Raw genomic sequence first — 15,000 nt, 5'->3', positions numbered from 1 at the left:
GAGAGAGACAGACAGAAGGGAAAGAGGATGAGAGCTATGAATCAAAAGGGAGAGTTAGAAAGAGAGAGAGAGAGACTGGCTAGCTCACAAAACAGCCCGGTCGCCACGATAAAATGTCCGCATTGTATGTTTCTGTCAGTTTTTTTGTTTTTGTTTTTCCGTTTCTTTTTCTTAATTTTTTGGTTTTTCCGTTTTTTTCCCGTTTTCGTTTTTTCGTTTTCGTTTTCCGCTTTAAACTTTAAAACTTTAAAACGGAAAAACGTTTTTAGCATTTTTTTTTGTTTGTTGCTAAATTCATGGCGGGCCACTTAAAAAACGGGCAGCGGGCCGCAGTTGGCCCGCGGGCCATAGTTTGGCCACCCCTGGTGTATGTCATCGTTATTCACGTCATAGAGTCTGCTATTGAAATAGCGCCAGTAAGGGTGTTGTGGCTGGGGGCACTGGGGTGGATGGAGGGTATAATTCCCAGTCATGGACACAGCGTGTCCAAAGTCTACATTTCACCCATGAGTCAATTTGACATGCATGTTATTTAAGCCTAACATTTATGTTATTTAAGCCTAACCCAAACCATCATCTTAAAGCCCCATTCAACAGCTTTTCCAAGTTTTGCTATTGGAGAAACTGCGCCCTCTGGGTGCAATAGCATCGGTATCGATATCGCCATTCAAAGCCAACAAAACACAGCCCCAGAAAGCTTTATGTACATGTTGTGACATCGGGTACTCACCACGTGATGAAATAATAAACCATAGTTACGTGAAACGTCATTTTCGTAGCAAATCTGCACCGAGTTACTTCCTTGTTTTCCTGAACACAGCGCTTCAGCTGTACACAGCGCATGCGCGGTATGCCACACATGCTGCCTCCGGGACGCACGCACAAAAATGCTTAGTGCCAGGAGAGGTCTTTGGAGGGCGGTGTGGGACCAATAGAGGTGACATTCTCCCTCTTAGAATACGCTGGACCATATTCAATGACGATTCTTTTTATAGGAAGGGGGAAAAGTTACTGATTGGGGCTTTAACCCTTAACCAAGTTGTTTTAGTTCGTTAAACATATATATATATATATATATATATATATATTTATTTATTTATTTATTTATTTATTTTTTGCGTTTAACATGGGAAAGGCAGCGTTTTGTTTGCAATCTACATTGCGATTTGTATTGCAGAAACCTACGATCCCGACATTTTACTCTGCCGATAAGGTTGCATGCACACAGTGATTGATCACTGGTATAAGGTGTGAGCTACGCCAGTCTCACGCGTGTACCTGACTGCAGCCCCCCCCCCCCCCCGCCCCCGCACCCCCTGCATGGGAAACCAGGCATCGTTTTTTATTACCGCCCCAAATAAATAAAAATAAATCCATAAAATAAAGGATTTTCGCCTTTTAAAGAGGAACCGTCTGCATGTGAAATGGCTCGAGTCTGGATGCGTCTTTGAATGAAGCCTCGGGGGGGGATTTTACTCGTAAGATTTGCGTCCGTGAATGAGAATGCTCCTGCCCCCCCCCCCCCCCCTCACCCCAGAGTGCATGTGCAACCCCTGGCCCCGCCCCCCGGAGGCGTCTCTCCACACGGCTGGTAAGAGTGCATTACCTGTAAACATGCTTTGACTGGCAGACTCAGAAACATAGCAGCTGTGGCACCTTGGCTGCTATACCCACAAGCATTGTGGGTAAAAAAAAAAAAAAGCAAGGAAGTTGATAATTGATATGTTTTGCTGTGTGTTAAGTCCTTAGAAAGAAAACGATTAGTATACAAACACATGCTGGCACACCCAAAACATCCAAATGAGAAAAGGTTGGGAACAGAGAATACCTGTATGGTGAGGAAAAGACGCTGATAGAAAATAGATTCACATGCCTGACTGGCCACAAATCAAAATCATATCCAAGTATCAACACACATTGATCGCACAGTAACATTACAAGGCAGGATTTTCTCAGCGTGTCGTTGTTTATAATGGGTCCCTATATTTTCAAAATGGCCACTTGTTCCTCACATCTTCTGTTCGTTCCGCTGGGAAATTGTAATCTCTCCAGAAATGCTGAAAGTGGAGATCCAAGTTGACATGCTTTGTAGGCAGAGACAGTTTGTGACTCCAGGCCTATCAAACCTTTTCTAAACACATGATAAAAGTAAAAAAAAAAAAAAAAAAGAAGAAGAAGAATAAAAATAAAAATAAAAATAAATGCACGGTTGTTTATCTGAAAATAAGGCTGCTATACTTCCATGTTCCTGTGCTTTTTATCTGATACTGCTGATACAGCAGTTGGCCACTGGTTCATGGACTTCAAAAGTAGAAGCTGGAGACGCCCAGCTGTAAATAGATGTAAACAAAGAGGCATGTGCAGCTGGTGGACAGGCTCAAAAGCTGTACAAAAAAAGGAAAATAAGTCATCAATCTAGTCATGTGCAGCTGGTGCACAGGCTCAAAAGCTGTACAAAAAAATAAAATAAAAGAAGTCATCAATCTAGTCATGTGCAGCTGGTGCACAGGCTCAAAAGCTGTACAAAAAAATAAAATAAAAGAAGTCATCAATCTAGTCATGTGCAGCTGGTGCACAGGCTCAAAAGCTGTACAAAAAAAGAAAATAAAAGAAGTCATCAATCTTCAGATTTTGTATCAACCGTGTATCAACCCTCATCAGCCACAATGAACATACATTCACTCGTATGATGTAATACTGATGAAAAGCAAAGAGCATGTTACAGTCATGTGACCACTACAGTGCATAAAGACTGTGGGCCCTATCTTCGCAAAACCGTTAATTTAGCGCTTAACGCTGCGCACGATGCAAATTGGGGGCGTGCACAAGCGCATATTTGTTATAATTGTACTGGACATAGGCGTGCCACATGCCAAAGTAGGCGTTTCAGCGCAAAAATGTGGGGATAGATGGCATTATCCTATCCTCTGCAGCGCGCAATTACTCTGCGCTAAGAGCTTTGAAAAGCACCTCTTAGGCGCTAAAATACTCGCTGCACTTGAGCGCACCATAATCTCCATGCTGCGCAGCGCAGAAACGTCATTACGCACGGACGTGCCACGCCAGGACATTCAATTCTGCTGCTAAAATTGGGTAACCAGCAGATTATTCGGTGAGGCAATCAACTATAATTCACTGAGAAACTTTTATCACATCGCAAGGAAGGGTTATGGTAAATGAAGTTGTACATTGTAGCCTACTTGCAATAGGCTATTCACCTTCACCTGCTATAACCCAGAGGGTCGTTGGCACCACAGCCGATCTGTCACAAGCTCTCTCCATCTCTCTCTGCCGTTTACCCGCTGCAAACACGTTTCTATTGTCCCACCCCAGTCAACGAAATAACCCAAATTGCATCAAAACTCAGATGTTTTTAACAGGTATATGATGTGATGGTGTCGTTATGAGATGGGGATAATATATACAGTCAATAGGCCTACACCTATCCAAATTACGCATGGGGAGAATTACAGCATGCCTCACGCAAACTGTATTACAGGGACTGCAAGACGGGAATCCGATTGATGTAACACCCAGGCATTGCCAGGCCACACCTGTGAATAATTGTGGTGGTTAACACCGCCCAAATCCCGTTTGCGCCGTGCATAAATGATTTGGCACGCCTCTAATCTGCGCTTGCGCCCGTTGTTGTGATGGATTATGCTCCCCCGCGAGTAATTGCATCCCCACCATATTTTGGGGCTGTTTTAACTTAAAAACAGGGAGGTCACATCTACCCAAACAATTATATTATTTTTAAACAGTTATGTTTCTGTATAAATCATTACAATATGCTCCCGTGAGGTGGGGATGCGTTTACCTGCTGCCAGGCGGAGGTGCAAAACTCGGCATAACACCTGGAGACGTGGTCTGCTATCGTTAAGGCACGCAAACAGATGCGCAAGCGCAAATAGGGGATATCGCCTGTACAAGATAGGCCCCACAGTTCGTTCAAGCGTTGGCTAGTTTTTCATTTTACATCAGTCCAAGAAACTGTTTTAGTTTTTTTTTACATGAAATAAATAGATGACTTAAGTGTTGTCAGTGGACAGGACAGCTTCTCATGTTTACATCGAGGGCATGTCTGCATGCTTTGGACCAGGGCATGGTGTACAGCACATGGGAGGGTCTCACACACATGCACGGGCGCGCATAGCGCACACACACACACACACACACACACACACACACACACACACACACAGAATTATAAAACATACATTTCCATCATGAATTAGGATTAGTCTGATATATTGTTGACCACAGTTGTAAAAACTGTGGTCTCATGTGATGAGACCCAACGTCGTACGTCAGCATGCTTCCAGCGACGGAGGGTCTGAATCATAAGTTAGCATTTCCTGGTTTTGCCGTAGGAATTCCTATGGTAAAATCTGATTGGCTGGGCTGTTACGGAATTCCAACTCTCTGTGTGCATTGGCGCATCGTTCAAAAATGTACTGCCCCACGGGTTGTGTCACGCAAATAAGGAGGTCCGTGGTTGGTCAATTCATATGTCTGTCACACATTCTGTTTCGGTCTTAGGGGGCTGTTCTTAACCACTTGTCAAGAGTTGTGCCCCAGACGTAGATATTTATCTACAGCTTTGTACTGCGGGCCTATAAAAACTGTAAAACCATGATTTTATAAATAATTATTATTAATAGGGACACGGTGTATATATGTACATATACATATATATACATATATACATATATATATATATATACATATATATACATATACGTGTTCTTATTTCATTCAGCTGACAGTGAACTGAGACATATTATGAACAATCGCCTACGACTCTCACATCCACGGGACCCTCTCTGTGCCACCATGTAAACATGCCACACGTGTCATGTTTAAGATCTGCCCATTCACACTCGCACTTCTGCCTGTGCGTCTGTCTTCAAATGTCACCTGTCTCTCCCTCCCTGTGTCTGTGTACGCCTGTATGTCCCCATATCTGTGTGTGTTGTGTGTGTGTGTGTGTGTGTGTGTGTGTGTGTGTGTGTGTTCCAGAGGCCCAGCAGAGGCCGTACTACGCGGACTACTCCCCGCTGCGTCTGTCCATCCACACGCTGTGCACCAGCTACTACCTGGACCTCTTCATCACCATCATCATCTGTATCAACGTCTGCACCATGAGCGTGGAGCACTACAACCAGCCGCAGGTAACACACACACACACGCACACACACACACGCACGCGCACACACACACACACACGTACCCACACACACACGCACACACACCTACACACTAGGGGTTACATAGACTCGTCGACGCTTCAAATGAACCAATGTGACATTTTCAAATTTGCGGCGGAGGAATGTAACCGGTATATCGTTACAATTCATATTCATATCGTTAAAAGTTCATATCATGATATCGTGATAATGGCAATATTTCCACTTGTTGATGTAATGACATCACACCGTTACGCTGCGTAACCGTATGACGTACACACAGCAACAGGCATGGCTGAAAGTGGCTCCACGAGGGAGGAGTTAATTCCAAAAGTGGGAGTGGCTTCAGTAGTGTGGACGTGGTTTGGTTACAAAAGAGCATGTGCAACAAACCACGGTAATATTTGAAGGCATATTTGAATATTTGAGACAAACTGTTCCATTTATGCTGACATAATTTATAACATTATGTTCCGTTTATGCTGACATAATTTATAACATTATAACGCTTATTTTGTTGCAATTATATGTTCTTGAAATTAATGATACAATAAAATATTCAGTATTTTCAAGAATATTCTTATCGCAGAAATAGCCTGATTATTATTTTAGGGCCATATCGTGGTAAGAATTGACGCCAAGGGGTCCTGCGTTGGAAATAAGTTTGTGTGTCTCTCATGTCTCTCTTGTGTGTGTGTGTGTGTGTGTGTGTGTGTGTGTGTGTGTGTGTGTGTGTGTGTGTGTGTGTGTTCAGTATCTAGAGGAGGTTTTGAAGTACTGTAACTACGTCTTCACCTGCATCTTCGTGGTGGAGGCTCTGCTGAAGCTCGTGGCGTTCGGGATACACAGGTTCTTCAAAGACAGGTAGCAAATACATGCTCTACAATCAATACATTATTATTTATGAATGATGTAATGTTCATGTGAAGAGTTATATCCAGATAGCCTGAACTTCTTCATTCAATAAATCTCTCAAATGTAGTGGATCTGATTAGTAACTTACTTACTTAGCGTCAGCCAAACCCGACCACTTTTTTTTGCCAATATTCTATCACAATTCTGCTGCTACAAATGCGCACATGCTGTGTGTGGTGGCTTGGTGAAGATTGGACAAAATATGTAGCTGATTTTTTTTTAGGACGAAATTCAACAAAAGAAATGTGTGGGTGGAATGGAAATGGAAGTGGCCTATATGTGTCGATGCAACTTGGCCCAAGGAACCCAGCAAGCAAGGAACTGTGTCCCTATGATCGACTACAGTCAGCGAGTTATGGCCTTTTACCATTTGAAATGCTGCTATAATAGCAACCCTTATAGGCCAAATGACATGTTTAGTAGCTCAGAGTACATAACATACCTGCACATGTACTCTATACAGTTTGGTTACCATACAATGTATTCCTGAGTTATCAGGCTGACTCTCCACATGCTCGTGTGTGTGTGTGTGTGTGTGTGTGTGTGTGTGTGTGTGTGTGTGTGTGTGTGTGTAGGTGGAATCAGCTGGACCTAGCCATCGTGGCGCTGTCCATCATGGGCATCACCCTGGAGGAGCTGAAGATGAACGCCGCGCTTCCCATCAACCCCACCATCATCAGGATCATGAGAGTGCTCAGGATAGCACGAGGTGCACGCACACACACACACGCATGCACACGCACGCAAGCATGCACACACACACACACGCAATTATGCACGCACACTAGGGCTGTGAATCTTCACTGGCCTCACGATTCGACAAGCGATTCGACAAGCCTCTAATCTGCGCTTGCGCCCGTTGTTGTGACGAGTTATGCTTCCCCGCACCACCATGCATCGCCACCATATTTTGGGGCTGTTTTAACTTAAAAACAGGGAGGTCACGTCTACCCAAACAATTATATCATTTTTAAACAGTTATGTTTCTGTATAAATCATTACAATATGTTCCCGTGAGGTGGGGATGCGTTTTGCTGCTGTCTGGCGGGGGTGCAAAACTCGGCATAACACCTGGACAGCGGACTGCAATCTTCCCTGCTTTAAGGCACGCGCAAACAGGTGCGCAAGCGCTAATAGGGGATATCGCCTGTACGAAGATAGGGCCCTATATGATCAATATATGATCAATATATGATCAATAATCAGTTGCTGTTTAACACTGCTCCTGTATCTCTCCTCAGTGCTGAAGCTTTTGAAGATGGCGACTGGGATGAGATCTCTGCTGGACACCGTCATGCAGGCGCTGCCTCAGGTCAACACTTTTGCATATTTGTGTGTGTGTGTGTCTGTGTGTGTCTGTGTGTGTGTGTGTGTGTGTGTGTGTGTGTGTGTTCACACTGGGGCCTGATGCATAATTTGACTCATTCACTTCACAGTGGTGCCACTTCCAACACTGTTTTAGCGGATCAATATGTAAATCAAGAGCTGTCAGTACTATGCAGATTCGGAGCGTAACCACTTGTGCATGCGGCTTTCTTTACATGCCTGAAACCCCACAATAGACTGCACTCCAATCAGTTTTATGATACGTGAGTAAATATCAAATGCAGTCACAAAAACGTGACTGAAGAGACGTGTCGGCTCTACAGCTGTATTGATGAGCCTCGGAGCAGTTAGAAAGGTAAACAAAAGACCTAAGGGATCAAGATGCATCATCCAGATATGCTCCAGCTGTGAGTGGAGCATCAGAGGAGACAGTCAGACAGAGGCAGCCAGGGCTCATGGAGGAGGCCAAGAAATCTCCAAATGCGCTGAGATTAACGGACGTTCCATGAATCCAGCTCTCCACATGGACAGAGGCTGGATTACTGCGCTGTGCTGGAGAGCCAGATCACACAGTCGAACCCCCCCACCCCCCCACCCCCCACGTGACTATAGGGTACGCGCACCTTGTTCAATGTTCAGTTGTTCAATTTTCAACCCTCTTTGTATCATTATAATCTCTTAATATGCAGTAAGCAGATGGACAGTGTTTACCTTCTCTGTATGTTTTCTGCACTGAGAAATCCCCGTTTGTCTGCTTGCAGAAACTCCGCCCCCACCAGCTGGTATGGGTCATTAACGCTCGTTAAGGCTCTCAATGTGATTCTCCATGGATATGCGCATAGAGGAAAAATAAAAAGAAACAATCTGTAGTTCAAATAGCTGCAGAACAGCTGTTCACATTCAGATGAGTCAGTTGGCATCTGATGCAGACATGACTGTAACAATCCGACCCATGATGCCTTGCTTTCACAATGCCTTTTCCCATGATCCTTTGCTTTCACAATGCCTTTTGTTTTCTTCAGAACTCCACTCTGGCCATGCAGATGGAGAGTGGAGTCACTCTGGCCATGCAGATGGAGAGTGGAGTCACTCTGGCCATGCAGATGGAGAGTGGAGTGTCAGTGTGTTGTGTAATAAGCAGAATAGCCCAAAATATCTGTTATGATTTTCTCCAGTCAATGTCCCCAGGGCAAGTTTCCAATTCAATCTTGCGGCGCAGTCGTCCTGAATCAAACTGAATTAAAGGAGCAAATTCAAACCTGTCTGCAAGCGAAACTCCCAAAAGCTTCAGTGTGCACATCAGACAGTAAAGCTGCGTTCACACCGACCTATTAAAGTTTTTCGCTGGCATCGAGTTTGCATACAAAGTCAATGCAAACGAGCGATTGAGCGTATATTCGCCCGGGAGAAAAATCGCTGGGCGTCCGAGTGACAGAGACAGAGCGATAGGGAGAAAATACGCTCGTCGCCCCAGATGAAATATCCCAACTCGAGCGAAAATACGCTGGCATCAGTCGCTCGCTGTTCAACGCTGATTGGCTGCCGTGTGAGAGCGAGTCAAGGATCCTACTGGCTTGGAACAAACCGCTGGTTTATTGTGTGGCAACAAACCACATTGACAGGCTGACAGTTGACATGAAGTGAAGTCTGTACTACCGGTATGGAGCTCGCGTTAGGAGCATGCTGATAGGCTTAGCTTGTAAACATCTACGGTGGCTCGTAGTGGACAAACATCATGACATTGCGTAACGTTATAGCCCCCACATGTCCGTCAATTCGTGTGCCTGTTGATGAGCGATTTAAACAGAGCGACAGAGCGATTCCAAAGGGTTGAATCAAGCGACAGAGCGAAAAATAAATATCTCGGTGTGAACACAGCTTAAAGCTTCAGTGTGCACATCAGACAGTGAAGCTTCAGTGTGCACATCAGACAGTAAAGCTTCAGTGTGCACATCAGACAGTAAAGCTTCAGTGTGCACATCAGACAGTAAAGCTTCAGTGTGCACATCAGACAGTAAAGCTTCAGTGTGCACATCAGACAGTAAAGCTTCAGTGTGCACATCAGACAGTAAAGCTTCAGTGTGCACATCAGACAGTGAAGTGTGACTAGGAACGGCTCTCATTGTTGTATGTCACTCAATGCAGTTTGAACCTGGCCCATTTTGAATATGTCCCCCCCCCCCCACAAATAAGTTCTTTATATTCTGTGTGGTTAACTTACAGTAGAGTCAAATGCAAAATAGTTATCTGATCTGATCCGATCTTATCTTATCTTTATCTTATCTTATTTTATCTGATCTGATCTGATCTAATATAGTTAATGGCATTAGTTCTTTATATCCTATGTGGTTAACTTAGGGTCAAATGCAAAACAGTTAATGACACCAGTCGACTATTGCTTCCAGGTGGGGAATCTGGGTCTGCTCTTCATGCTGCTCTTCTTCATCTACGCTGCGCTGGGAGTGGAGCTCTTCGGCAGACTGGGTCAGTCACACTACTGAGAAAACTCTCACACACACACGCACACACACACACACACACACACACACACACACACACACACACACACGCATGCACACACACAGACGCACACACGTGCAGACACACCACCGCCATCCACAAGCTTGAGAAGAAAAGCTCTTTATACACTCATTACTAGCACAGTCACGACTTGTGCATTTTTTTATCAAATTCCTTCTCTGACTCTCTCCCCCGTCTCCCGGGGAAATATCACATTCTCATGATCACACTCATTTGCATGCAGCTTGCTCATAGGCCGGCTCCATCCTGCACTGGTTTCTTCTCTATAAGAACGAAAGCAGATGAACAAAAAGGCATCTGAGGGGAGAGCATGAACAAAGTTCCTGTTATGAAGAAACGGTTGCTCTTGGTAAAACCTCATTATCCCTCTGCTGTTGGCATTAGAAAAAGGGATGAATGTCTGTGTTCAATTTATTTCTTTGATTATTTTACATAAAAAAAAAAGGAGAAATATGTTCCCCTATCTAGCTGTTTTTCTATTTGGTTTGGGTTAGTTTAGGTAGAACAAAGGGGATTCTTCATGGAGGAGCTTCAGGTTTTCATCAGGAGATAGTGAATTCTATGGAAGCCCATCCCCACTGCTCAATAAATGAGGGGAGAAGGGGGGGTTAAGGGGGACATAAAAAGACCAAATCCTGAGTTTATATCTCAGTATTTTGACCCCCCACGCACAATTGTGATTTGACATGTATATCTCAGATATCTAACTTTTTTGATGAGCTCTAAACTCAGAATCAAGTAGTTTTTGTTTTTATTGTATTTTTTTCCAATATTTTATTTTCAAATGTTTACAGAACAATAAACAAAGCATACAAGCAAACCAGCTCAGACACAGGGGATTTGTTTTGATTGTATTGAGTGACAGGAATGGACTTCCATAGGTTTGCATTGGAGGCTCAAAGCGCAGCCATCAAGGCCTTGACTCAGAGCTGGAGGAGGAATGAGAAGAGGGGATGAGCTGATGGTGCTGATCATCAGAGGGTGCTCTGGTCAAACACTGTCTACATGCACGCAGGATGTGAATATTAGAAACTACTATCAATGTATAAGTGGGAGGCTGCTGTTATGAGAGAGAATGCACAGAGTACATTTACAGTGTGGAGGTGCGTGTGGTAGGACCAGTGGGCTAGCTCGGGGGTTTTACTGAGGAAGCTGCGGAAGGGATCCTGAAAGCTGTAGTTCCTCGAATGGCCACTTGAGGCCGGACCCGGAAGGTAGTCGTTCTCCATAGTGGGATTGCGATGGGCGGCGCTTGGCGGCAGTGCCCTTGGAAAATAGTTTCCAACAATCCAACTTGCCATTTTCAGCATGTAGCAACGAGCTAGCGTGTAGGTTTCTGCCGTTAGCTTGCTAGCTAGTTAGCGTTGTTGTTTTCACTGACTGAAACAGTCGCTCCAATGGGGAGCAGCTGTAGAGCAGCGGAGGGCTTATCCCAGTAGCCTGTTTCCGTGCAGCCAGACTCCTCTCACGGTAGGGAGGGGAGGCTGGCCAGCGAGACTACCCCTATGTTAAAATGCCCCACTTTGTAACAGAGATTAGGCTATTAAGCATGTTTACAGAATGGACTAAAACATGGTTTGGGCCTATAGGCCTATAGCTAATTTCACCTTTCGTAACAACTGTATGGGGGCAGGTGGGGATGGGGGATTTTTATATAACTTGCCCATTTAGACTCAAATAGACGATAGAAAAGACTGTTTTGGGGGTGATTGACAGGTCGCCTGTCCAGTGATCGCGTAGCTTGTCGATCACTGACCAATAGCAGGCAGAGCTGCAGCTCTGGGAAACCGCATTTGAAACCGTCTATAGCTCACATTTGTTGACCATCATCTGATGTTGGTCTCTTATGATTGGTTAGGGGAAGACTGGAGTGCAACGAGTTGACAATTCAGTCTCATATCATGACGACATAAATCCGGCCTATAGGGAGAACATTACGCCTATATCAATGTGACCCTCAGACGCAGCCTGCCATATTGTATAATCAGCCTAGGATAGCATGTGGTTCTTTGCAAGTATTAATTAGACCAGCGTAAGATGTCAAAGTTGTAACTAGACAGTCTTAGTTCCGAAAGTTTGACTTTTTAAGGTCTTTGGTAACAGAGAGAAAGGTTGATGAAAGGTTAATAGCCCCGGGCCGGGTTCCCAAAGCTCATCCGAGCATCAAGATTGTCTCTTTCTTATTCACTGAGAGTGGGTGCGCACTACACACTACACACTACACACTATACACTACACTACACACTATACACTACACCAGTGATACTCAACTTGCGGCCCGCGGGTGCCCCCTGTGTGGCCCGCGATGGAATTGCACACAATATTTGTTTTTACAGTGCACCTGAATGCAACATGCAAGATACCCACTGAATAAGTGTCCAAATGTTCATGTCATTCTGGCCAATACCCCACTTCTGTTATAGCATTTCAGTCTGGAATATGGAATATCTTTCAATAATCTATGATTTAGCTGCTAAATTGTCAAATACCGCCGTCTGCTTGCTACCCAGGCACTTATGTATGTACTTAACCTAACTAACTTAACCTAACTAACTATCCGGTGTGCACAACATTGTCTGACTAAACTCTGGCTGACACCCCAAAAAACCTACAATCCGCTACAGAAAAATGTATATTGTTTGTTTATTAACTGGCCCCTGGCCTTCGATCATTTCACAAAAGTGGCCCCCGGGCAAAGCAAGTTGAGTATCCCTGCACTACACACTACACTACACACTACACACTACACTACACACTACACACTACACTACACTACACTACACTACACCACACTACACACTACACTACACTACACACTACAGGGATTTGATGAGTTTGGCAACATCGGGCTGAATTAGCTTATTCAAAAGATTCTGTGGTGTGTGTTTGCCCTGGAGCGGAGAGAAGGCCATCTAAGCTGTGAAGTTCCCCTGGGAGACGCGGACATCGAGAGTATTTACGCTGCAGAAGGCTGGGAGACGCGGACATATAGAGAGTATTTACTCTGCAGAAGGCTGGAGAGATAGAAGAGAAGGTCAGGCAAGGGGAGATATGAAGAGGAATGGATGACCTGTTTGTTTGTTTTTTAAGCCTGATAGTGATACCAATATTTCTGTATTTGCAGAGCTGATAGATCAGGGGTTGCCAACCTTTTTTGTGCCAAGGACCAGTAGATACATGGAAAAAAAAAGTTTTAATGGTTTTAGTTACATATATATTTACTCACCAGGTGGCGACAAAGGGTAAATAACAGCCTTTTGTGTTGTGCTGTATGTAGCCTACAGTATTTATGTAAATAAACGTCAACTTGAAACTATGTTTCAACTACCACACACAGCCTATAATATTATAGCCTATGTTTATTTATTTTTTTAATTGGACCGGGCTCGTGGCCGTGGCTGATAGATGACGTTTTCCCGATTTTTCAATATCTTTCAACTATAAAATAACCATTTTTAGGCCTAAAATGTAGCAGTCAGGGTTGTGCCTATAATGTTCTGAAATGAATCTGAAATGTAATACAAGACGAATATCTACCGTAGGCTTAAGAAAATAAATAAATCAGCTCCACTTTCCTCAATCAGCCTTCGGTTTCCCCAGCCTTTAGTCTGGCCCGCCTATCAGAAGGTTTCCCCAGCCTTTAGTCTGGCCCGCCTATCAGAAGGTTTCCCCAGCCTTTAGTCTGGCCCGCCTATCAGAAGGTTTCCCCAGCCTTTAGTCTGGCCCGCCTATCAGAAGGTTTCCCCAGCCTTTAGTCTGGCCCGCCTATCAGAAGGTTTCCCCAGCCTTTAGTCTGGCCCGCCTATCAGAAGAGCCCAGTCACGTTGGTGTGGAATGAAAGTTAACGAGGTGATGTGGAAGTCATCTTTGTGGGGACTGTGTTGCTTTCTGCTCGAAAGCTTTTTAGGCTTGAAATACCGATGAGGATTCTAGTTCCGGCGCTGATCCCACATTTGCACAACTTTCACACTGTTGCCACGGAAACTGGATTTGTTTCATGCTAGTTGTCTTGACCTGAGTCGGTGCGTTGATCTTTCAGACTTTCTATAAGAGCAAAAAGAGAGGCGCTGCTTCACGCCATTATACCGAACAGCGTTGACTTCTTGAGGACTGTTTTGGTTGGTAGACCTCACATATAGTCTCCTCACATAATCCAGGCTGCCTGTTAGAGCGATACGTCAAGCGTAAACAGCTGGCCGAGCCGCTGTTGTTGTTTTGACTCAAGTCAGTGTTTTTCCAATGAAGAATTAATGACAGAGAAGAGTGCATCCCAGCAGCAGTCATGTTTTTGCACTCTCTCCATGTACCCCTAAATAGCACCTACCCCACAGTTCTCAAACAAGCCCAAATCCTGTACTGCAGACCCACAGCGCCCCCTCTGTAAGCCTCCTGTACTGCAGACCCACAGCGCCCCCTCTGTAAGCCATCTGACGAAGCGCATCACCTAAGCATTCATGACTGACTGCCTGACCTGAATTTGGCTTGTGATGCTCTTGGCTGCACCATGGGGAAAAGAGTCACTTATGCAATGATGTATAGTTGCCAGCTTCAGGCGTAGTATGTTTAATGATAGATAGATAGATTGACAGACATCTATAGAAATACATATATACATAAGACAAGATAAGATAAGATTTAATGATCCCTGTGGGGAATTTGGTTAAATTAACACTGCGATGGTGAGAAATGAACCTGGGTCAGCTGCTTGGAAGGCAGCTATGCTTACCACTATATTACTGTTAAATACGTTTTTTTATTTATTTTTTATTTGACCTTTATTTAACCAGGTTAGTCTCATTGAGATTGAAAATCTCTTTTTCAAGAGACCAAGAAAGCAGCATAAAGTTACAGACACATTTTATCATAAACAATACAAACAAAAACATCTAAAACGTAAGAAAATACACATCCATTTACTCAGCAACAGGGTTCATTATGGATCAAAACATTTGCAGACCTGGATTTCAGCTTCCTCCATATTTTTTACCCTGGTTTTAAAAATACTCATAGGGACTATGAGCACCTGGAG

General features: G+C 44.2%; 1 protein-coding gene across 1 annotated transcript in view; it reads left to right on the top strand.

Annotated features, from left to right (window-relative positions):
* Positions 1-15,000, top strand: part of LOC310788558 (voltage-dependent T-type calcium channel subunit alpha-1H-like) — a gene marked incomplete at both ends in the record, with an annotated part of 117,707 nt that overhangs the window by 90,387 nt on the left and 12,320 nt on the right. The window contains 5 exons of the mRNA XM_083650091.1: positions 5,023-5,174; positions 5,944-6,053; positions 6,680-6,813; positions 7,346-7,416; positions 9,836-9,914. Of these exons, the coding sequence (XP_083506217.1) occupies positions 5,023-5,174; positions 5,944-6,053; positions 6,680-6,813; positions 7,346-7,416; positions 9,836-9,914 (546 nt within the window). The remainder of the gene's footprint in view (positions 1-5,022; positions 5,175-5,943; positions 6,054-6,679; positions 6,814-7,345; positions 7,417-9,835; positions 9,915-15,000) is intronic.

The sequence above is a fragment of the Poromitra crassiceps genome (genome assembly GCF_964638095.1).
Source record: "Poromitra crassiceps genome assembly, chromosome: 13".
Taxonomy (NCBI): domain Eukaryota; kingdom Metazoa; phylum Chordata; class Actinopteri; order Beryciformes; family Melamphaidae; genus Poromitra; species Poromitra crassiceps.
The sequence above is the reverse complement of the archived record's forward strand: the minus strand, read 5'-3'. Positions and strand labels throughout refer to the sequence as shown.